Below are 25877 nucleotides of genomic sequence, written 5' to 3'. Positions count from 1 at the left end.
CGGTGATTTGTGACTGCCTGGAGGGGTGGGATAGGGAGGGTGGGAGGGAGGGAGATGCAAGAGGGAAAAGATATGGGAACATATGTATAACTGATTCACTTTGTTATAAAGCAGAAACTAACATACCATTGTAAAGCAATTATACTCCAGTAAAGATGTAAATAAAATAAAATAAAATAAAATTTGAAATGAAAAAGGAGAAGTTACAATGGACATAGCAGAAATATAAAGCATCATAAGCGACTACTACAAGCAACTCTATGCCATTAAAATGGACAACGTGGAAGAAATGGACAAATTCTTAGAAAGATATAACCTTCCACGACTGAACCAGGAAGAAATAGAAAATATGAACAGACCAATCACAAGTAATGAAATTGAAACTGTGATTAAAAATCTTCCAACAAACCAAAGTCCAGGACTGTCCAGGACCGGATGGCTTCACAGGTGAATTCTAGCGAACATTTAGAGAAGAGCTAAGACCCATCCTTCTCAAACTTCCAAAAAACTGCAGGGGAAGGAACACTCCCAAACTTATTCTACAAGGCCACCATCACTCTGATACCAAAACCAGAGATACTACAAAAAAAGAAAATTACAGACCAATATCACTGATGGATATAGGTGCAAAAATCCTCAACAAAATACTAGCAAACAGGATACAACAACAAGTTAAAAGGATCACACACCATGATCAAGTGGGATTTGTCACAGGGATACAAGGATTCTTCAATATAGGCATATCAATCAGTGTGATACACCATATTAACAAATTGAATAAAAACCATATGAGGGCTTCCCTGGTGGCGCAGTGGTTGAGAGTCCGCCTGCCGATACAGGGGACACGGGTTCGTGCCCCGGTCCGGGAAGATCCCACATGCCGCAAAGCGGCTGGGCCCGTGAGCCATGGCTGCTGAGCCTGCGCGTCTGGAGCCTGTGATCTGCAACGGGAGAGGCCACAACAGTGAGAGGCCTGCGTACCGCAAAAAAAAAAAAAACAAAAAAAAAAAACCATATGATCTCAATAGATGCAGAAAAAGCTTTTGACAAAATTCAACACCCATGTATGATAAAAACTCTCCAGAAAGTGGGCATAGAGGGAAACTCAACATAATAAAGGCCATATACAACAAACCCATAGCAAACATCATTCTCAATGGTGAAAAACTGAAAGCATTTCCTCTAAGATGAGAAACAACAAATGTATGTCCACTCTCACCACTATTATTCAACATAGTTTTCGAAGTCCCAGACACAGCAATCAGAGAAGAAAAAGAAATAAAAGGAATACAAATTGGAAGAAAAAAGTAAAACTGTCACTGCTTGCAGATGACATGATACTAACATAGAGAATCCTAACGATGCCACCAGAAAACTACTAGAGCTAATCAATGAATTCGGTAAAGTTGCAGGATACAAAATTAATGCAAAGAAATCTCTTGCATTCCTATACACTAACAACAAGAGATCAGAAAGAGATATTAAGGAAACAATCCCATTTACCATTGCAACAAAAAGAATAAAATACCTAGGAATAAACCTACCTAAGGAGGTAAAAGACCTGTACTCAGAAAACTGTAAGACACTGATGAAAGAAATCTAGGATAACACAAACAGATGGAGAGCTATACCATGTGCTTGGATTGGAAGAATCAGTAGTGTGAAAATGACTATACTACTCAAAGCAATCTACAGAATCAATGCAATCCCTATCAAATTACCAGTGACATTTTTTACAGAACTAGAACAAAAAATCTTAAAATACGTATGGAGACACAAAGGACCCTGGATACCCAAAGCAGTCTTGAGGGAATAAAATGGAGCAGGAGGAATCAGACTCCCTGACTTCAGATTATACTACAAAGCTACAGTAATCAAGACAATATGGTACTGGCACAAAAACAGAAATACAGTTCAATGGAACAGGATAGAAAGCCCAGAGATAAACCCATGCACCTATGGTCAACTAATCTATGATAAAGGAGGCAAGGATACACAATTGAGAAAAGATAGCCTCTTCAATAAGTGGTGCTGGGAAAACTGGACAGCTACATGTAAAAGAATGAAATTAGAACATTCCCTAACACCATACACAAAAATAAACTCAAAATGGATTAAAGACCTAATTGTAAGACTGGACACTATAAAATTCTTAGAGGAAAACATAGGAAGAACACTCTTTGACATAAATCACAGCAAGGTCTTTTTTGACCCACTTCCTAGAGTAATGGAAATAAAAACAAACATAAATAAATGGGACCTAATGAAACGTAAAAGCTTTTGCACAGCAAAGGGAAGTATAAACAAAATGAAAAGACAACCCTCAGAATAGGAGAAAATATTTGAAAATGAACTAACGGATAAAGGATTAATCTCAAATATATAAACAGCTCATGCAGCTCAATGTTAAAAAAACAAACAACCCAATAAAAAAATGGGCAGAAGACCTAAATAGACATCTCTCCAAAGAAGACATACAGATGGGCAAGAGGCATATGAAAAGCTGCTCAACATCACTAATCATTAGAGAAATGCAAATTAAAACTACAGTGAGGTATCACCTCCACCAGTTAGAATGGGCATCATCAGAAAATCCACAAACAACAAATGCTGGAGAGGGTGAGGAGAAAAGGGAACGCTCTTGCACTGTTGGTAGGAATGTAAATTGATAGAGCCACTATGGAGAACAGTATGGAGGTTCCTTAAAAAACTAAAAATAGAACTACCATATGACCCAGCAATCCCACTACTGGACACATACCCTGAGAAAACCATAATTCAAAAAGAGTCATGTTGCTCCGCAGCGGGAGAGGCCACAACAGTGAGAGGCCTGCATACCGCCAAAAAAAAAAAGAAAAGAGTCATGTACCACAATGTCCATTGCAGCTCTATTTACTATAGCCAGAACATGGAAGCAACCTAAGTGTCCATCGACAGATGAATGGATAAGGAAGATGTGGCACATATATACAATGGAATATTACTCAGCCATAAAAAGGAATGAAATTGGTTCATTTGTAGAGACATGGATGGACCTAGAGACTGTCATACAGAGTGAAGTAAGTCAGAAAGAGAAAAACAAATATCATATATTAATGCATATATGTGGAATCTAGAAAAATGGTACAGATAAACCTGTTTTCAAGACAGAAATAGAGACACAGATGTAGAGAACAAACCTATGGACACCAAGGGGGGAAAGTGGGGGGGTGTGGTGGGATGAACTGGGAGATTGGGATTGACATATATACACTAATATGTATAAAACATAATAAGAACCTGCTGTATAAGAAATAAATTTTAAAAATTACAAATTGTAGGAGAATCTATACACCCTTTTTATAACTGGTTAATTAGAACTAAATTTGTGAAATCATAATCTGCAGCTTAATCAATGCACAAGAGCTGATACAAATAACCTCCTTTAAATTTTCAAGTGAACAGTTTCATACAAAAAAAAATTCTAATAGATATAACTTCCCATAACTAACATTCCTTCTTTCAAGGTAGTAAGTCAACAAGCCCTTGGCAAATTAAAACAGGCTAAGACAGAAACTCGGGGGGACCTTGAAGATGGCGGAAGAGTAAGACGCGGAGATCACCTTCCTCCCCACAGATACACCAGAAATACATCTACACGTGGAATAACTCCTACAGAACACCTACTGAACGCTGGCAGAAGACCTCAGACCTCCCAAAAGGCAAGAAACTCCCCACGTACCTGGGTAGGGCAAAAGAAAAAAAAGAAAAAACAGAGACAAAAGAATAGGGACGGCACCTGCACCAGTGGGAGGGAGCTGTGAAGGAGGAAAAGTTTCCACACACTAGGAAGCCCCTTCGCGGGCGGAGACTGCGGGGGGCGGAGGGGGGAGCTTCGAAGCCGCGGAGAAGTGCACAGCAACGGGTGCGGAGGGCAAAGCGGGGAGATTCCCGCACAGAGGATCGGTGCCGACCGGCACTCACCAGCCCGAGAGGCTTGTCTGCTCACCCGCCGGGGCGGGCGGGGCTGCGAGCTGAGGCTCTGAGGCTCGGGCTTCGGTCGGAGCGCAGGGAGAGGACTGGAGTTGGCGGCTTGAACATAGCCTGAAGGGGTTAGTGCACCACGGCTAGCTGGGAGGGAGTCCGGGGAAAAGTCTGCACCTGCCGAAGAGGCAAGACTTTTTCTTCCCTCTTTGTTTCCTGGTGCGTGAGGAGAGGGGTTTAAGAACGCTGCTTAAAGGAGCTCCAGAGACGGGCGCGAGCCGCGGCTGAAAGCGCGAACCCCAGAGACCGGCGGGAGACGATAAGGCTGCTGCTACCGCCACCGAGGGGCCTGTGTGCGAGCACAGGTCAGTCTCCACACCCCTCTTCCGCGGAGCCTGTGCAGCCCGCCACTGCCAGGTTCCCGGGATCCAGGGACAACTTCCCCGGGAGAACGCACAGCGGGCCTCAGGCTGGTGCAAAGTCACGCCGGCCTTTGCCGCTGCAGGCCCGCCCCGCACGCCGTGCCCCTCCCGCCCCGCCGGCCTGAGTGAGCCAGAGCCCCCGAATCAGCGGCTCTTTTAACCCCGCCCTGTCTGAGCAAAAAACAGACGCCCTCCAGCGACCTACACGCAGTGGCAGGGCCAAATCCAAAGCTGAGCCCCTGGAAGCTGTGAGAACAAAGAAGAGAAAGGGAAATCTCTCCCAGCAGCCTCAGAAGCAGCGGATTAAAGCTCCACAATCAACTTGATATACCCTGCATCTGTGGAATACCTGAATAGACAACCAATCATCCCAAATTAAGGAAGTGGACTTTAGGAGCAAGATCTATGATTTTTTTCCCTTTTCCTCTTTTTGTGAATGTATATGTGTATACTTCTGTGTGAGATCTTGTCTGTATAGTCTTGCTTCCACCATTTGTCCTAGGGTTCTATCCGTCCATGGTTTTTTTTAAAATTTTTTTTTCTTAATAATCAATTTTAATTTTAATAACGTTATTATACTTTACCTTCATTCTTTCTTTCTTTCTTTCTTTCTTCCTTTCTTTCCTTCCTTCCTTCCCTCCTTTAGAAAACGAATCATCCCAAATTGAGGAGGTGGTCTCTGACAGCAAGATTTATGATTTTTCCCCCTTTACCTCTTTTAGTGAGGGTGTATGTGTATGCTTCTGTGTAAGATTTTGTCTGTATAGCTTTGCTTCCAACATTTGTCCTAAGGTTCTATCTGTCCCTTTTTTTTTTCTAAATAAGAATTTTTTAATTCAATAATTTTATTATACTTCATTTTATTTTTACTGTATCTTCTTTCTTTCTGTCTTTTTTCCTTCTTTCCCTCCTTCCTTCCTTCCTCCCTCCCTCCCTCCTTTCTTTCCTTCTTTCCTTCTTTGCTTCTTTCTTTCTTTCTTCCTTCCTTCCTTCCCTCCTTTCCTTCTTTCTTTCCTCATACTTCTACTAATTCCCTCTACTTTTTCTCCCTTTTATTCTGAGCCGTGTGGATGAAAAGCTCTTGGTGCTCCAGCCAGGAGTCAGGGCTCTGCCTCTGAGGTAGGAGAGCCAACTTCAGGACGCTGGTCAACAAGAGACCTCCCAGCTCCACATAATATCAAACGGCGAAAATCTCCCAGAGACCTCCATCTTAACACCAGCACCCAGCTTCACTCAACGACCAGCAAGACACAGTGCTGGACAACCTATGCCAAACAACTAGCAAGACAGGAACACAACCCCACCCATTAGCAGAGAGGCTGCCTAAAATAATAATAAGGCCACAGACACCCCAAACACACCACCAGACGTGAACCTGCCCACTAGAGAGACAAGATCCAGCCTCATCCACCACAACACAGGCACTAGTCCCCCCCACCAGGAAACCTACAACACCCACTGAACCAACCTTAGCCACTGGGGACAGACATCAAAAACAGCAGGAACTACGAACCTGCAGCCTGCAAAAAGGAGACCCCAAACACAGTAAGATAAGCAAAATGAGAAGACAGAAAAACACACAGCAGATAAAGGAGCAAGATAAAAATGCACCAGACCTAACAAATGAAGAGGAAATAGGCAGCTTACCTGAAAAAGAATTCAGAATAATGATAGTAAGGATGATCCAAAATCTTGGAGATAGAATGGACAATAGAATGGACAAAATGCAAGAATCAGTTAACAAGGACCTAGAAGAACTAAAGATGAAACAAGCAACGATGAACAACACAATAAATGAAATTAAAGTACTCTAGATGGGATCAATAGCAGAATAACTGAGGCAGAAGAACGGATAAGTGACCTGGAAGATAAAAACAGTGGAAATAACTACTGCAGAGCAGAATAAAGAAAAAAGAATGAAAAGAACTGAGGACAGTCTCAGAGACCTCTGGGACAACATTAAACACACCAACATTCGAATTATAGGGGTTCCAGAAGAAGAAGAGAAAAAGAAAGGGACTGAGAAAATATTTGAAGAGATTATAGTTGAAAACTTCCCTAATATGGGAAAGGAAATAGTTAATCAAGTCCAGGAAGCACAGAGAGTCTCATACAGGATAAATACAAGGAGAAATATGCCAAGACACATATTAATCAAACTGTCAAAAATTAAATACAAAGAAAGCATATTAAAAGCAGCAAGGGAAAAACAACAAATAACACATAAGGGAATCCCCATAAGGTTAACAGCTGATCTCTCAGCAGAAACCCTACAAGCCAGAAGGGAGTGGCAGGACATACTGAAAGTGATGAAGGAGAAAAACCTGCAGCCAAGACTACTCTACCCAGCAAGGATCTCATTTAGATTTGATGGAGAAATTAAAACCTTTACAGACAAGCAAAAGCTGAGAGAGTTCAGCACCACCAAACCAGCTTTACAACAAATGCTAAAGGATCTTCTCTAGGCAAGAAACACAAGAAGGAAAAGACCTATAATAACGAACCCAAAACAATTTAGAAAATGGGAATAGGAACATACATATCGATAATTACCTTAAATGTAAATGGACTAAATGCTCCCACCAAAAGACACAGATTAGCTGAATGGATACAAAAACAAGACCCATATATATGCTGTCTACAAGAGACCCACTTCAGACCTAGAGACACATACAGACTGAAAGTAAGGGGATGGAAAAAGACATTCCATGCAAATGGAAACCAAAAGAAAGCTGGAGTAGCAATTCTCATATCAGACAAAATAGACTTTAAAATAAGGACTATTAAAAGAGACAAAGAAGGACACTACATAATGATCAAGGGATCGATCCAAGAAGAAGATATAACAATTGTAAATTTTTTTTTTTTTTTTTTTTTTTTTTTTTTTGCGGTACGCGGGCCTCTTGCTGTTGTGGCCTCTCCCGTTGCGGAGCACAGGCTCCGGACGCGCAGGCTCAGCAGCCATGGCTCACGGGCCCAGCCGCTCCACGGCACATGGGATCCTCCCAGACCGGGGCACGAACCCATGTCCCCTGCATCGGCAGGCAGACTCCCAACCACTGTGCCACCAGGGAAGCCCAACAATTGTAAATATTTATGCACCCAACATAGGAGCACCTCAATACATAAGGCAAATACTAACAGCCATAAAAGGGGAAATCGACAGTAACACATTCATAGTAGGGGACTTAAACACTCCACTTTCACCTATGGACAGATCATCCAAAATGAAAATAAATAAGGAAACACAAGCTTTAAATGATACATTAAACAAGATGGACTTAATTGATATTTATAGGACACTCCATCCAAAAACAACAGAATACACATTTTTCTCAAGTGCTCATGGAACATTCTCCAGGATAGATCATATCTTGGGTCACAAATCAAGCCTTGGTAAATTTAAGAAAATTGAAATTGTATCAAGTATCTTTTCTGACCACAATGCCATGAGACTAGATATCAATTACAGGAAAAGATCTGTAAAAAATACAAACACATGGAGGCTAAACAATATACTACTTAATAATGAAGTGATCACTGAAGAAATCAAAGAGGAAATAAAAAAATACCTAGAAACAAATGACAATGGAGACACAACGACCCAAAACTTGTGGGATGCAGCAAAAGCAGTCCTAAGGGGGAAGTTTATAGCAATACAAGCCCACCTTAAGAAGCAGGAAACATCTAGAATAAACAACCTAACCTTGCACCTAAAGCAATTAGAGAAAGAAGAACAAAAAAACCCCAAAGCTAGCAGAAGGAAAGAAATCATAAAAATCAGATCAGAAATAAATGAAAAAGAAATGAAGGAAACAATAGCAAAGATCAATAAAACTAAAAGCTGGTTCTTTGAGAAGATAAACAAAATAGATAAACCACTAGCCAGACTCATCAAGAAAAAAGGGAGAAGACTCAAATCAATAGAATTAGAAATGAAAAAGGAGAGGTAACAACTGACACTGCAGAAATAAAAGAGATCATGAGAGATTACTACAAGCAACTCTGCCAATAAAATGGACAATCTGGAAGAAATGGAAAAATTCTTAGAAATGCACAACCTGCCAAGACTGAATCAGGAAGAAATAGAAAATATGAACAGACCAATCACAAGCACTGAAATTGAAACTGTGATTAAAAATCTTCCAACAAAGAAAAGACCAGGACCAGATGGCTTCACAGGCGAATTCTATCAAACATTTAGAGAAGAGCTAACACCTATCCTTCTCAAACTCTTCCAAAATATAGCAGAGGGAGGAACACTCCCAAACTCCTTCTACGAGGCCACCATCACCTTGATACCAAAACCAGACAAGGATGTCACAAAGAAAGAAAACTACAGGCCAATATCACTGATGAACATAGATGCAAAAATCCTCAACAAAATACTAGCAAACAGAATCCAACAGCACATTAAAAGGATCATACACCATGATCAAGTGGGGTTTATTCCAGGAATGCAAGGATTCTTCAATATACGCAAATCTATCAATGTGATAAACCATATTAACAAATTGAAGAAGAAAAACCATATGATCATCTCAATAGATGCAGAGAAAGCTTTTGACAAAATTCAACACCCATTTATGATAAAAACCCTGCAGAAAGTAGGCATAGAGGGAACTTTCCTCAACATAATAAAGGCCATATATGACAAGCCCATAGCAAACATCATCCTCAATGGTGAAAAACTGAAAGCATTTCCACTAAGATCAGGAACAAGACAAGGTTGCCCACTCTCACCACTCTTATTCAACATAGTTTTGGAAGTTTTAGCCACAGCAATCAGAGAAGAAAAGGAAATAAAAGGAATCCAAATCGGAAAAGAAGAAGTAAAGCTGTCACTGTTTGCAGATGACATGATCCTATACATAGAGAATCCTAAAGATGCTACCAGAAAACTACTAGAGCTAATCAATGAATTTGGTAAAGTGGCAGGATACAAAATTAATGCACAGAAATCTCTGGCATTCCTATATACTAATGATGAAAAATCTGAAAGTGAAATCAAGAAAACACTCCCATTTACCATTGCAACAAAAAGAATAAAATATCTAGGAATAAAGCTACCTAAGGAGACAAAAGACCTGTATGCAGAAAATTATAAGACACTGATGAAAGAAATTAAGGATGATACAAATAGATGGAGAGATATACCATGTTCTTGGATTGGAAGAATCAACATTGTGAAAATGACTCTACTACCCAAAGCAATCTACAGATTCAATGCAATCCCTATCAAACTACCAATGGCATTTTTCACAGAACTAGAACAAAAAATTTTGCAATTTGTATGGAAACACAAAAGACCCCGAATAGCCAAAGCAATCTTGAGAACGAAAAAAGGAACTGGAGGAATCAGGCTCCCTGACTTCAGACTATACTACAAAGCTACAGTTATCAAGACGGTATGGTACTGGCACAAAAACAGAAAGATAGATCAATGGAACAGGATAGAAAGCCCAGAGATAAACCCATGCACATATGGACACCTTATCTTTGATAAAGGAGGCAGGAATGTACAGTGGAGAAAGGACAGCCTCTTCAATAAGTGGTGCTGGGAAAACTGGACAGGTACATGTAAAAGTATGAGATTAGATTACTCCCTAACACCATACACAAAAATAAGCGCAAAATGGATTAAAGACCTAAATATAAGGCCAGAAAGTATCAAACTCTTAGAGGAAAACATAGGCAGAACACTCTATGACATAAATCACAGCAAGATCCTTTCTGACCCACCTCCTAGAGTAATGGAAATAAAAACAAAAATAAACAAATGGGACCTAATGAAACTTCAAAGCTTTTGCACAGCAAAGGAAACCATAAACAAGACCAAAAGACAACCCTCAGAATGGGAGAAAATATTTGCAAATGAAGTAACCGACAAAGGATTAATCTCCAAAATTTACAAGCAGCTCATGCAGCTCAATAACAAAAAAACAAACAACCCAATCCAAAAATGGGCAGAAGACCTAAATAGACATTTCTCCAAAGAAGATATACAGACTGCCAACAAACACATGAAAGAATGCTCAACATCATTAATCATTAGAGAAATGCAAATCAAAACTACAATGAGATATCATCTCACACCAGTCAGAATGGCCATCATCAAAAAATCTAGAAACAATAAATGCTGGAGAGGGTGTGGAGAAAAGGGAACACTCTTGCACTGCTGGTGGGAATGTGAATTGGTTCAGCCACTATGGAGAACAGTATGGAGGTTCCTTAAAAAGCTACAAATAGAACTAGCATATGACCCAGCAATCCCACTACTGGGCATATACCCTGAGAAAACCGAAATTCAAAAAGAGTCATGTACCAAAATGTTCATTGCAGCTCTATTTACAATAGCCCGGAGATGGAAACAACCTAAGTGCCCATCATCGGATGAATGGATAAAGAAGATGTGGCACATATATACAATGGAATATTACTCAGCCATAAAAAGAAACGAAACTGAGCTATTTGTAATGAGGTGGATAGACCTAGAGTCTGTCATACAGAGTGAAGTAAGTCAGAAAGAAGAAGACAAATACCGTATGCTAACACATATATATGGAATTTAAGAAAAAAAAATGTCATGAAGAACCTAGGGGTAAGGCAGGAATAAAGACGCAGACCTCCTAGTGAACGGACTTGAGGTTATGGGGAGGGGGAAGGGTGAGCTGTGACAGGGCGAGAGAGAGTCATGGACATATACACACTAACAAACGTAGTAAGGTAGATAGCTAGTTGTAAGCAGCCGCATGGCACAGGGATATTGGCTTGGTGCTTTGTGACAGCCTGGAGGGGTGGGATAGGGAGGGTGGGAGGGAGGGAGACGCAAGAGGGAAGAGATATGGGAACATATGTATATGTATAACTGATTCACTTTTTTATAAAGCAGAAACTAACACACCATTGTAAAGCAATTATACCCCAATAAAGATGTTAAAAGAAAAAAAAAAGACAGAAACTCAACTTTATGATAAGAGATAAAACAGGATTTTTATCCCAAACCAGTTTATGTTTAGATCCTTTGTGTCACCAATGTCAATGTCTTGTAAATACTCTGCAGCTTTTACCCTTATCTATATAAAAATGAGTAACGGTTACTTTTTTAAATTTTATTTTATTTTTTTGGCTGTGTTGGGTCTTGGCTGCTGCGCATGGGCTTTCTCTAGTTGCAGCAAGTGGGGGCTACTCTTTGCTGTGGTGCGTGGGCTTCTCAGTACGGTGGCTTCTCTTGTTGTGAAGCACAGGCTCTAGGTGCGCAGGCTTCAGTAGCTGCAGCACATGGGCTCAGTAGTTGCGACACACAGGCTCTAGAACGCAGGCTCAGTAGTTGTGGCGCACAGGCTTAGTTGCTCCGCAGCAATGTGGGATCTTCCTGGACCAGGGATCGAACCCGTGTCCCCAGCATTGGCAGGTGGATTCTTAACCACTGCGCCACCAGGGAAGTCCAGTAATGGTTACTTTAGCACTTTGTATTCTCAAAGCAACAGGAGCCAGTACCCAATTATTTTAAAGTTCCTCCTCATTAAACTGCTAGGTGAGAATTGTGGCCTCTGGTCTCAACTTACCCCTTTGGTGTTTGACCTTTCAGATCCTTTGCTGCATGTATATGCACATGTAGATGCACGTTCACTTATGTAAATATTTATATGATAGACATGATTTTTAAAGTTTGTATTTAAAAATTATCTATTCAGATATAACTTACATACAATAAAATGTACCCATTTTATTTTTTTAGATTTTTTTGGTGTGGACCTTTTTTTTTTTTAACATCTTTATTGGAGTATAATTTTGCCTTACAATGGTGTGTTTCTGCTGTATAACAAAGTGAGTCAGCTATACATGTACATATATCCCCATATCTCCTCCCTCTTGTGTCTCCCTCCCACCCTCCCTATCCCAGCCCTCTAGGTGGACACAAAGCACCGAGCTGATCTCCCTGTGCTATGTGGCTGCTTCCCAGTAGCTAGCTATTTTACATTTGGTAGTGTATATATGTCCATGCCACTCTCTCACTTTGTCCCAGCTTACCCTTCCCCCTCACCATGTCTCAAGTTCATTCTCTATGTCTGCATTTTTATTCCTGTCTTGCTCCAATTTCTTCAGAACCATTTTTTGTTTTTTTTTAGATTCCATATGTATGTGTTAGCATACGGCATTTGTTTTTCTGTTTCTGACTTACTTCACTCTGTATGAGACTCTAGGTCCATCCATCTCACTACAAATAACTCAATTTCGTTTCTTTTTATGGCTGAGTAATATTCCATTGTATATATGTGCCACATCTTCTTTATCCATTCATTTGTCGATGGATACTTAGGTTGCTTCCATGATGTGGACCATTTTTAAAGTCTTTCTTAAATTTGTTACAATATTGCTTCTGTTTTATGTTTTGGTTTTTTGGCCACAAGGCATGTGGGATCTTAGCTCCCCAACCAGAGATCGAACCCACACCCCCTACATTGGAAGTTGAAGTCTTAACCACTGGACCACCAGGGAAGTCCCCAAAATGTACCCATTTTAAATGTGCCATTCTTTGGGTTTTGACAAATTTACAGTTGTGAAACCACCACCAAAATCAAGACAGAATGTTTTTATTACCCCAAATAGTGTCCCTTCTGGTAATATGGAAGAACAAATCTGACTCCACATTGGATCTGTTTCTTTTACTTTAACCTTTGTATTCTATTGATTTTGCTACAAGTTAAAAATGTTGCCGGTAGCCTGAAATATACAGGATAGCTCTTTCTCAAGGCCCTGACCTTAAAAGGTATAACACTTATCCATTTAAATAGAGGTAAAAAGTTGTAGAACAGAGAATAACATTTGTCTTGTTGGAAGTTTATAGCAACATTGTGAAATGACCTACTGGACAGCTAGCTGCCAAGAACAAAGGATTCCAGCCCCAAGACGTTTGTAGCAACCAACCACACACCCTTCCTCTTTTAGTATAAAAGAAGCCTGAATTCTAATTCGGAGAAGATGGTTCTTTGGGACACTAGTCCACCATCTTCTCGGTTTGCTGTCGCCATTCCTTGACCCAACAATTCATCTCTTGATTTATTGGCCTGTTGTGCAGCGAGCAGTATGAACTTGGTCTTGGTAACATTCTCAATCCCTCTCACCGCTGGCCCCATGAAATCACAGGTCTGTTGTCACTATAGATTGGCCTTTTCTAGAATTTGACATAAAGCAAATCACACAGTATGTACAATTCTTTTGCCCAACATTTTGTTTCTGAGATTCATCAATGTTGTTGCATATAATAATATTTTGTTCATTTTTATTGTTGAGTAAGTAGTACTTAAATGTAGAGATAGATATGCCACAACCTATTTATCTATTGATGGACATTTGGACTGTTTATAGTTCAGTGCTATTATGAATAACTTGCTATGAACATTTGTGTAAAAGTCTTTGGGTAGATGTAGGTTTTCATTTGTCTTGGATAAATACCTAAAGGTGGAATAATAGTGTCATTTGCTAAGAGTATAGCTAATGTTTTGAGAAACTGCCAGACCACTTCCAAAGTGATTTCACCATTTTACACTCCTACCAGCAAAACATGAGAATTCCAGGTAACTCCACATCCTCACCAACACTTTATATATTTTCAGTTGTTTTCATTTTAGCCATTTTAGTGGATGTGTTGTGGTATCTCATTGTGGTCTTAACTTCCCTAATGAATAACAATGTTGAGGATGTCTTGTGTTTATTTGCCATCCCCATATCTTCTCTAGTTAAGTGTCATCTACTTGCTTTGGGTTTAATTTGCTCTTTTTAATGTAGAATCTTAGATTATTCATTTTAGACTTTCCATTTTTCCTACTATAAACATTTAATGCTAGCAATTTCCTTCTAAGCACTGCTTCAGCTGCATTCCTCAGATTTTGATATGCTGTGTTTTCATTTTCATTCAGTTCAAATTTTTTTTTTTTTTTTGCGGTATGCGGGCCTCTCACTGCTGTGGCCTCTCCCGTTGTGGAGCACAGGCTCCGGACACGCAGGCTCAGCGGCCATGGCTCACAGGCCCAGCCACTCCACGGCATGTGGGATCTTCCTGGACCAGGGCACGAACCCATGTCCCCTGCATCGGCAGGCAGACTCTCAACCACTGCGCCACCAGAGAAGCCCCAGTTCAAAATATTTTTAAACCTTCCTTTTGATTTCTTCTTTGACTCATGGGTTATCTAGAAATGTAATCTTTAGCTTCCAAATATCTAGGGATTTCCCAACTAGCTTTCTATTACTAATTTAATTGTATCTGTAATCATACAGAGTATGTTCTCTAAACTTTTACATATACTGAGACTAGTTTTGTGGTCCAGAACCTGATATGTTTCATATGCACTTAAAATGAATGTGTATTCTTTTGTGGCTGGGTTTGAGCGTTCTATAAATGTCAAGTAGGTTAAGTTAGTTGATAGTATTGCCCAGGCTTCCAAAATTTTACTGACCACATATTATATCAATTACTGAGAAGGCAGTGTTGGAACCTCCAATTATAATTGTCTACTTATAATTTCAGTCCGATCAGTTTTTATATCAGGAATTTTGAAGTTCTACTATTATATGCATAAACGTAGGTTTAGTGTGTCTTTCTGATGAAATGATTGCTTTACTGTTACGAAACAGCCTTCTTTATCCCTGGTAATATTCCTTGTTCTGAAGTCTATCTGATAATAATATAGTCACTCTAGCTTTCTTATGATTAGTGTTTGTATGCTTCTTTTTGTTTTTTGCGGTACGCGGGCCCCTCACTGTTGTGGCCCCTCCCGCTGCGGAGCACAGGCTCCGGACGCGCAGGCTCAGCGGCCATGGCTCACGGGCCCAGCCACTCCATAGCATGTGGGATCTTCCCGGACCAGGGCACGAACCCGTGTCCCCTGAATCGGCAGGCGGACCCTCAACCACTGCGCCACCAGGGAAGCCCTGTTTGTATGTTTTTGCATGGCTTATCTTCTTACGTCCCTTTAATTTTAACCTATCCATATATTTATATTTAACATACATCATGTAGTTGTCACATAGTTGGGTCTTGTTTTGTTACCCAGTCCAACAATGTGTGCTTTTTAATGGAGTGTTTAGACCCTCTATACTTATTCTAACTATCAGTATGGTTGGGTTTAAATCTACCATCCTGTAATTTGTTCTCTATTTAGTGTCATTTGTTCTTTGCACCTTCTCTTGGATTGAGTATTTTAAAAATTCCATTCTACCTCCACTATTGGTCTATCAGCCATACTTGCACTTAAAAAAATATTGCTCTAGGCACTGCTGTATGTATGTATCTAGTATCTTTAATAACGTATAGTCTATCTTCAAATAACATTATACTACGCACAATGTAACACCCTTACAGCCAGCATACTTCCATTCCTCTGACCATCTTTCACACTACTGTTGGCATACATTAGCTTCTACATAAATTATAAACTCCAAAACATACTGTTACATTCCTCTGTGTAGATCCACTTTCCATCTTATATTTTCCCTTTGCTTGAAGAACTTCCTTTATTTTTGACAGTGAAGGTCTGCTGGCAACAACTTTTGTTTATCTTAATAAACAGAAGTCTTAATTTTGCTTTCATGTTTGTAAGTTATATTAGCTGGATATAGAATTCTAGGTTGACAATTATTTTCCCCCAGCCTTTTAATAATGCCATTTGATTTGTTTTGCATAGTTCCAATTGAGATAACTGTGCATTCTTTGTTCTTCCCTATATATCTTATATATATGGTGTCTTTCTGATTGCTCTAAAGTTGTTGCTGTTAATCACTGGTTTTCAGGAACTGATTATGATGTTCCTCGATGTGGTTTTCTTTGTATTTATCCTGCCTGCAGAGTACTGAAGTTCTTGGTTATGGTGGGCTTGTACTTTTCATTAAATTTGTAAAACTTTTGACCATACATGTATGTTAGACCACTTGATATTGTCCCACAGTTTACTAAAGGTCTGATTCCTTTTTCCCAGTCTTTTTTCTTTTCTTTTCATATTCTTTCTTTAATTTGTATAGTTTCTTTCCAAATTATACAGTCATGTACTATTTCTTCCAGTATACCAATTTGTTTTTCTTTCTCTGGTGTTTAATAATATTTATTAAATATATTTATTAACATTTAATTAATTAATATTTATTAATATAATAATATTTATTCCATTCACTGAACTTCAAGTATTTTTATTTCATTTGGTTCTCTTTTATATCTTTTATTTCTCTTATTATGTTCATGTTTTCCTTTAAATCTCTGAGTGTACTTCTGTCAGTTCTTTTAAGGTCCTTGTCTGTTAATTCTGTCAACTGTCATTTCTAAGTTTGTTTCTTTTGACTGATTTTTCTCCTGGTTATGGATTCCATTTTTCTTCCTCATATCTCGAGTGACTTTTTAAAATTGGATGATGGATATTATGAATTTTACATGGTTGTGAGTTGAATTCTGAGTTTGGTTTTATTAGGGCAATGCTAGAGTTGCCTTTGCTCTAAGATGAGTTTACACACGTATATTCAGTAAGAATCTACCACAATGGCTGGTCAGACCTGAAACATTTCCCGCTGCTGTTTGAGCTCTGGAAATTGTTTAGTGTAAAGGTCCTTGGTCATTCTCTGCCCAGACTCATGCAATTTCACTCTGCATGTGTGACTTAATATTTCCGCAAAGACTCAAAAGGACTCCTATGCTAACCTCTTGGAGCTCTTTCTCCAAGTGCCTTCCTCATCTGATAGTACTCTTCCCCTCATTCCAGTTGCCTCAGCCTCTCTGAATGCCAATCTCTCTTTACCTCAGCAAGACAGACATTCTCTGCTTGGGATCTCCATCAGTGCACCACAATCTAGGAAGAAAGCTGGGGCAGCCCATAGGGCTCATCTCATGCATTTCCCTTCTCTCAGGGACTGCAGTCCTGTACTGCAATATCTAAAAAATTTTTTCTTATATCTTGTTTAGTTTTCTACTTGTTTACTGAAGAAAAGTTAAGTCTGAGCCCACTTACTCCACCATGACTCTACATATATACTTTTATAACTTTTTTCTCTTGTTATATTATTAACATGTTTACATCAATACATATACTTCCTCAACATTATTTTTAATGGTTGAATATGGTTGTACCATATAAATCTAATTTTTGTAATTAATTCCTTATTCCTAGAACTTTAAGGGTTTCCAAAGTTTTATATTTCATGAATAGCACTGCAATGAACATTTTCGTATTCCCCTATACTTTATTTTCTTCAGGTAACTATTCAAAGAATTGAGTCACAAGGCTTGCATATTTGTAAAGTTTTGATATTGACAGAATGTCTTCCAGAAAGATTAATTTACACTCCTATTCACAGTATATAAACTTACATTTCTTTTAAAACTATTTAGTGGAAAATCTGCATTAATTCAACCCTTTTTTTTTGGAACGTATGTTGTGTGCCAAGCACTGTGCTAAAAAGATGAAAACATACAGATTAATAAAAACATTAATGCTGCTGAAACGAATTTCAAGTCCTTTTAGGAAAACAGATATGTACAGAAACAATGAAATAAAGGTATAATATAGGCATGCGCAAAATACCAAGGGTAAGGAGAGCAAAGATGACAATTTCTGCCAGAACAGTTTGTCACAAGTGTCTAAACTGAATATTGAAGGATGAGAAGTGGGGTCATCAGACAAGCCTGGGGAGGTACAGAGGGGAGAGCACTCCTGGCAAAGAGAACAGGATATGTGGTGATGGCAAGGAGAGAAGAAGCACTACCTACTGAGAAGCCATCAAAGAAGAGGTAAGGAATCTGTAGAAGATAAATCTAGAAACATTTTCAGGGTTTAAGTCATTAAGAATTTTGTATATCTTGTTAAAGAATTTGGATTTTATCCTAAAGACAAAAACATAACCAGATTTGGATACAGGAAATAAAATTTTAGTGGCAACTTAGAAGATTCATTAAAAGCAGTAAGTTAGGACAGAAATATTAGTTATTAAGTTATGGCAATAGACTACAGATGATAGAATTCTGAAATAAGGAAATATATGGACTACATCTGTTAGCTTTTCGGGAGACAACTGATGAGCTTGAAAGCTGACTACACAGTGGAATGAGGCATATCTATGAGTCAAAAGTGACTCTTACTTCCGGCTTGAGAAACTGGATGAGTTGGTGATACCATTCATCAAGCCTGGGAATATGAGAAATGGTCCAAGTTTCATCTGACTAACTAACTATACCCTTATTCAGAACTGAACATTTTACAAGACAGATTCACATTCACATTATCATGAGTTAGCATCATGAATTGGCATGATTTATCTTTCCAACTGCTCGATTTCAAAGTGAATCCCCCCTCAACCCCGTTACAGGTATAACTTATTTTATCAAGCACTGAATGAATCTATGTTTTTATTTTACTGCAACTCGAATACTGTATCGTGTACTTTAAAAAATATTTAGTAATCTTAATTGTTAATATTAATGTTAAAATTGTTAATCATTAATGATACTTCATTATGGACTCCAATTTCATTTTTTAATTCATTCTAATCTTCATGAAATTGGAAACTGAAGGGTTTTTTGATTCTATCATGGGGTGCCTAAAGATTCCAATGGTTCCAACCTTTGTTTGGATCCACAGTTGAGATCAGAGAATGAACTGGACTATATAGTTCCTGTAGTAATCTCCATTTTTAAATATTAATTTACTAATGCTAATAAGTGGAATCAAATATTTCATCAAGAGTACCATAAACATTCAAGTGCAATTAAGAGATGAAACCTTATGATTGATTACCAGCCCCAGAAGACTCTATTTTACTTCTTTTTGTTTAAATCTGAGAAAGAGGGCACTGCTGTCACTCTCCCTCTGCCTTTTCATGTTATGCCCTAGCATCCTCTCACAGCCAGTATTGCTATGGTTAAGGAAAAAAGTGTGTCTCACAGGTAGAAAAGAGATTTCTAATAGTCCCAAGCAACCCAGATGTCTTTCAGTGAGTGAATGGATAAACCATTACACATCCACACCATGGAATGCTAGTCAGCAATAAAAAGGAATAGTTACTAAACAACTTGGATGACCCTTGGGGGAAATTAAGCTAAGGGAAAGAAGCCAGTATCAGAAGGATACATATTACATCACATTTATATAACATCCATGAAACAACATATAATTATAATAGTGAGGAACAGATTAGTGGTTGCCAGGGTTTAGGGACTGGGAACAAACTCTTAAAAAAATCCTATAAAGGGATAGCATGAGGGAACCTTGTAATGATAGAACAGTTGTATAATTTGAGTGTGGTGGCAGTTACATAAATCTACACACGTGATAAAACTGCATAGAGCTACTAAATACACACATTAACACACACAAAAAAACTTCATAAATGGGTCAAATGTATTTTGAGTTGTTACCCTTCCCTCTTTCTTGAAAAAGACAAATCCTTTACCTGTGTTGCAGTGTGACAGGCCTTCTTTCGTTAGATCAATCACAGAATCAAGTTTCTTCTCTTTAGCCTGAAAAGTTGTTAAAAAAATAAGATTTTGCCTCAACAGAAAATGTTTTTAAAAAATAAAACACATATCATTTAAAATTACTATTTAGAAGCTAGAGATTGAACATTCTATAAGTCTTACAGCTTAATTTAACTCTACTATGAAAGAGAAGCTCGTGAAATACTATATGGTTTCTGTGAATATAACTAAGCAGAGTCTAAATGAGTTAATTTGGTAATAAATATGGTTGTGAAATATGTTTACCATTAGCTGTTTGCTTTTTAATGTTTAAGCTGGACTGAAACCTGGTCACGCTAACTAGGAGACATTAATTTCTCAGAGAATGAATCTCCCAAAGAATGAATGACAAAGATGAGTCATCCAACATGTAGCAACACTAAAGTTCCTAGAACTAACGTATTCAAATAAACAATATTCAGAGACAATATTTAATACCTACCATAGCTTCAGTTTCAGCATCAAGTGAATTGTTAGAATTTCCTGATGTAATTTTTCCAGTATCTGAAAGAAAATTATTAAAATATGAACATTTGACAAGTTTATTAACTATTAAATATTTATGGACTTTATAATATGTGAATGCTGAAACAATAATAATGGGGATGCTACTTAACCATTATATAATCATGGTTGTAACTCAAAAATGTAACTCAATCGACTTTACTTATTCCAAAGACCAATGAACCAGTCCAAAAAAAGCAAACTCTAATTTTGGTTCAAAAGATTTTTTCCTTCTCTAACTTTACAGCTATATTAGTAACTCTTTTTTGAGTATCTATCTGTAAACCACTATAGCATTTGAGGAAATAACTTGGAAATTTACACATTTTTTATTCATAGTATCTTTAGACTAGACCACCTGAGATGGCTGAGGAGGATTCTTCACAGAACCAGTAAAAGCCTCAGATAAATGCTTAATATCCCTTAACTATCTGATTTACAATGTTAACAGCCCAAATCATAGTGGCAATTAAGTAGCTATATAAGTGCAGACAAAGCTTTCTGAAATTAAGATGCAAATTAAAGTCTCTAATGTATATTAAAAATGAAAAGGAAATGGGGAATTTTGAAGGAGAAATTATGAGGCAAAAAAGATAGCTATTTTAAGGGAAAGGAAATTTATTGGAAATCTAAGGTTAAAGATTTTTACATTAAGTGTAATGAGAAACTCTAAAGAGTAACAGAAGTATTATTTATAAAAGTTTAAAAAAATCAAAGATACTAAAGATTAGACAAACTAGTAGACTATAACTCGATAAAACAAAAGACAAACAAAAAATAAACCATCACTATCAGCAACAAGACCACAGTAAACAAGTACAAATAACGGATATGAAAGGTTAAGTAGTTTTATAATTTACAAAGCCATTAAACACAGTAAAGAAACAAAAGGCCATAAATTGATAAACACAAAGTTAACAAGAAACCTCAATTTTATTAAGCAATCACTGATTTATTCAGGTAATATTAATCACAGATATAAATTAAACATTTTTGAGAGTAGAATTAAAACTTTTATTTTATTAAAAGATAATATTCAATTCTCTATTTTAAACAAATACTGATTTGAGGCTTTCTGATTTGCTAGGTCATATTTTAAGATACCTGTTGGATCTGATGTAATTGGAGTTGTCAAATTAGGACTTTCCACAGAAATCAACATGATATCATCTTTACTGAAATAAATAAATAAATAAATAAAATAAACGTGATTATGCTGAGATGTGCAATCAATGGTTTTAATTCTTCTAATTTAACATTTCATAACTGATATGTTGTAATCTAACAATGGGGAGGATGTGGAATGAAAATGATAAAACCAAGTACCCAAGAAACCCTGTGTATAGCCAATTATTTATATGACCGGAAGTTCATGATATACAATAAACATAGACCCTTAACAGTAGAGGGCTTCCCTGGTGGTGCAGTGGTTAAGAATCCACCTGCCAATGCAGGGGACACAGGTTCGAGCCCTGGTCCGGGAAGATTCCACATGCCACGGAGTAACTAAGCCCATGTGCCACAACTACTGAAGCCTGCGCACCTAGAGCCTGTGCTCCACAACAAGAGAAGCTACTGCAATGGGAAGCCCATGCACTGCAACGAAGAGTAGCCCCCACTCGCCGCAACTAGAGAAAGCCCGCGCACAGCAGCAAAAGACCCAATGCAGCCAAAATAAATAAATTTATTAAAAAAAACTTAATAGAAATCCATTTACAATAAATCCAAATGTATGAACTATAAGTATTCAACATATATAAATGTACAAAATATACAAAAGTCACTCTAGCACATATACTTGCCTTCTTGAAAATGAAACAATGTATAAAAGAAACTGATTAAAACCTTGTTACTGATGTAGAACTATAAAAAATAAAGATATTAAAAAATTAATTCTGCCACTACTCTATATCACTATAGTAGCAATATTTACTATGCAATGATGATAAAGGATGCTGATTATGGTTACAGAATATTCTGAGTCATGAGACTGTCTTTTGCTCCCATTTGACCCCGACTCCACTTTTTTGAATGTGACATTTAAAATCAGAATTTTTGTTAAGAAAACCTTGACACAAATTTCAGTAAGCCCATTTAATTTGCTACATGAATTTTCTACACACAGGGTTGTACCATTTTCTCATAGATGTTTTTAATTTTTAGCCTTTGTATTTGGCCTATGATCCATTTCAAGTTATTTTTGTGTATGGTGTAAGAGTTGAGGTTCACTTTTCCCCTCTGGTTATTCCAGCAACAGTTGTTGAAACAACTCTCTCTTCCCCATTAAATTACCTTGGCATCTTCGCTGAAAACCAATGGACTCTATAGATACTCTCTAATTTGTCCATTGATTTATATTTCTATCCTTATGCCAACACCATTCTCTTAATTACTATAGCTTTATAGTAAGTCTTGAACTCAGGTAGTGTATGTCTTCCAACGTTGTTCTCTTATAACACTGTTTTCACCTTCTAGGTCTTTTGCATTTCATACAACTTTATGATCAGTTTGTTACTTTCTACAGAAAAGGATGCCATGATTTTGTTTAAGGGTGCATTAAATATACAAAACAATTTGGGTGAAGTGATATTAACAATGAATTTTCTGATTTGTAAACATGGCATATCTCACCATATATTTATGGCATATCTCACCATATATTTATATTTCCATTAATTTTTCACAGCAATATTTTGTACTTTTAAAAATTATTAACTGGGGTTTTTTTTTACAGCAGCTTTAGGTTTACAGCAAAATTGACTACAGCGTTTTCCCATATACCCCCTATCCCTCCCACACACAACCTCCCACACAATCCTTTGCCAGTGGGTACTGCTGTTACAACTGATGAAACTACGTTAACATCATTACCCCCAAACTTCATAGTTTACAATAACATTCACTCTTAGTGTTAGGATATTCTGTGGATTCTGACAAGTATATAATGACATGTAGCCACCATTACAGTATAATAAAAAATAGTTTCACTGCCCTAAAAATCCCCAGTGCTCTGCCTATTCATCTCTCCCCACCAACCTCTGGCAACATTTGATCTTTTTACTATTTCCACAGTTTTGCCTTTTCTAGAATGTCATATAGTTGAAATCATACAGTATACAGCCTTCTCAGATTGGCTTCTTTCCCTTAATAATATGCATTTAAGTTTCCTCCATGTCTTTTCATAGCTTGATAGATCATTTTTTTTTTAGCACTAAACAGTATTCCATTGCCTGAATGTACTGGGTTGGCCAAAACGTTTGTTCGGTTTTTCCCGTAACATGGATCTAGTAGTGCTTAGATGTCTTTAACTTCATTCAAAACAATTTTGTTAGATTGTATTGTGTCAGCTGCCATATCAGCATGCATTTAAAAAAACTTATCAAAATTGGTAAATTTATGTGAAGCCATTTTGATATTGATGGAAGAAAAAAGCAACATTTTCGGCACATTATGCTTTATTATTTGCAACTGAAATGCAAAAAAAGATTTGTGCAGTGTATGGAGAAGGTGCTATGACTGATCGAACACGTCAAAAGTGGTTTGCAAACTTTCGTGCTGGAGATTTTCTTGCTGCACGATGCTCCACGGTTGGGTAGACCAGTTGAAGTTGATAGAGATCAAATCAAGACATTAATTGAGAACAATTAATATTATGCCAGGCAAGAGATAGCTGACACACTCAAAATATATCAAGCGTTGAAAATCATTTGCACCAGCTTGGTTATGTTAATCGCCTTGATGTTTGGGTTCCACATAAGTTAAGCAAAAAAAAACTTCTTGACCGCATTTCCACGTGCGATTCTCTACTGAAACATAATGAAAACATTCCATTTTAAAAACAAATTGTGACGGGTGATGAAAAGTGGATACTGTACAACAATGTGGATGGAAGGGATCGTGGGGCAAGTGAAATGAACCACGACCAACCACACCAAAGGCCAGTCTTCAACCAAAGAATGTGATGATGTGTATACGGTAGGATTGGAAGGGAGTCCTCTATTGTGAGCTCCTTCTGGAAAACCAAACAATTCCAACAAGTACTGCTTCCAATTAGACCAAAAGAAAGCAGCACTCAATGAAAAGCATCCGGAATTAGTCAACAGAAAATGCATAATCTTCCATCAGGGTAACCCAAGTCCACATGTTTCTTTGATGACCAGGCAAAAACTGTTACAGCTTGGCTGGGAAGTTCTGATTCATCTGCTGTATTCACCAGACTTTGCACCTTTGGATTTCCATTTATTTCACTCTTTACAAAATTCTCTTAATGGAAAAAATTTCAATTCCCTGGAAGACTGTAAAAGGCACCTGGAACAGTTCTTTGCTCAAAAAGGTAACAAGTTTTGGGAAGATGGAATTATGAAGTTGCCTGAAAAATGTCAGAAGGTAGTGGAACAAAATGGTGAATATGTTGTTCAACAAAGTTCTTGGTGAATATGAAAAATGTTTCTTTTATTTTTACTTAGAAACCAATGGAAACTTTGGCCAACCCTATACCACATTTGTTTACCCATTCACTTACTGAAGGGCATCCTGGTTGCTTCCAAGTTTTGGCAGTTATGAATAAAACTACATTTTATATGATTCCATTTTCTCTCCCTTCTTAGCAAACTACACTTCTGTATTTAGTGGTTGCCCCAGAGTTTGCAATACACATTGACAACTAATCCAAGTCAATTGTCAAATAATACTATACTGCTTCACAAGTAGTACAAGTACCTTATAATAACAAAATATTCCTAATTCCTCTTTCCTGTTCCTTTTCAATCATTGCTGCCATTCATTTCACTTATATATAAGTGCGTGAATGCAGCATGCACACACACACACACACACACACACACAAGCATACATAATCAAATACATTGTTGCTATTAATTTGAACAAACTCTTGTCAGTTAAATCAATTAATAATAAGAAAGATAAAACATTCTATTTTATCTTCACTCATTCCTTCTCTGATGATCTTCCTTTTCTTTATGTAGATCTGATTTTCTGACATACTATTTTCCTTCTCCGTGAAGAATTTTTAACATTTCCTGCAAGGCAGATCTACTGGCAACTAATACCCTAAATTTTTGTTTGCCTGAGAAAGTCTTTTTCCTTCACCTTTGAAAGATAATTTCACACTGTAAAGAATTTTGGGTTGGTAAGTTTTGTTCTCGCAACACTTTAAATATTTCACTCTACTTTCTTCTTGTTTGCATAGTTTCTAAGGAGAAGTTGAATGTAAGTCTTACCTTTGCTCCTCTACACGTATGGTGTTTTTCCTTGGCTTCTTTCAAGATTTTAGCTTTGATTTTCTGAAGTTTCAATATGATATGTCTAGGTGTACTCTTTTAGGTATTTATCCTGCTTAGTATTCTCTGAGCTTCCTGGATCTGTGGCTTGGTGTCTAACATGAATTTGGGAGAAATTCTTAGTCACAGTTACTTCAAATATTGCTTTTGTTCCTTTCTTTTTTCTTCCTGGAATTCCCATTATGCATATAT

General features: G+C 37.7%; 1 protein-coding gene and 1 long non-coding RNA gene across 5 annotated transcripts in view; one reads left to right on the top strand and one right to left on the bottom strand.

Annotated features, from left to right (window-relative positions):
- Positions 1 to 25877, top strand: part of LOC132506521 (uncharacterized) — a 97491-nt gene that overhangs the window by 17259 nt on the left and 54355 nt on the right. The window lies entirely within an intron of this gene.
- ATF7IP2 (activating transcription factor 7 interacting protein 2) overlaps positions 1 to 25877 on the bottom strand; it is an 87499-nt gene that overhangs the window by 17322 nt on the left and 44300 nt on the right. For all 4 annotated transcript variants that reach the window (XM_060125248.1, XM_060125250.1, XM_060125249.1 and 1 more), the window contains exons 7-9: positions 21490 to 21560; positions 20324 to 20385; positions 19818 to 19884 (exon numbers count right to left, since the gene is read on the bottom strand). In XM_060125248.1, coding sequence (XP_059981231.1) covers positions 19818 to 19884; positions 20324 to 20385; positions 21490 to 21560 — 200 coding nt within the window. The remainder of the gene's footprint in view (positions 1 to 19817; positions 19885 to 20323; positions 20386 to 21489; positions 21561 to 25877) is intronic.

Source organism: Lagenorhynchus albirostris, chromosome 15, assembly GCF_949774975.1.
Source record: "Lagenorhynchus albirostris chromosome 15, mLagAlb1.1, whole genome shotgun sequence".
Lineage (NCBI taxonomy): Eukaryota > Metazoa > Chordata > Mammalia > Artiodactyla > Delphinidae > Lagenorhynchus > Lagenorhynchus albirostris.
This window is presented reverse-complemented; position numbering and strand designations above follow the sequence as displayed.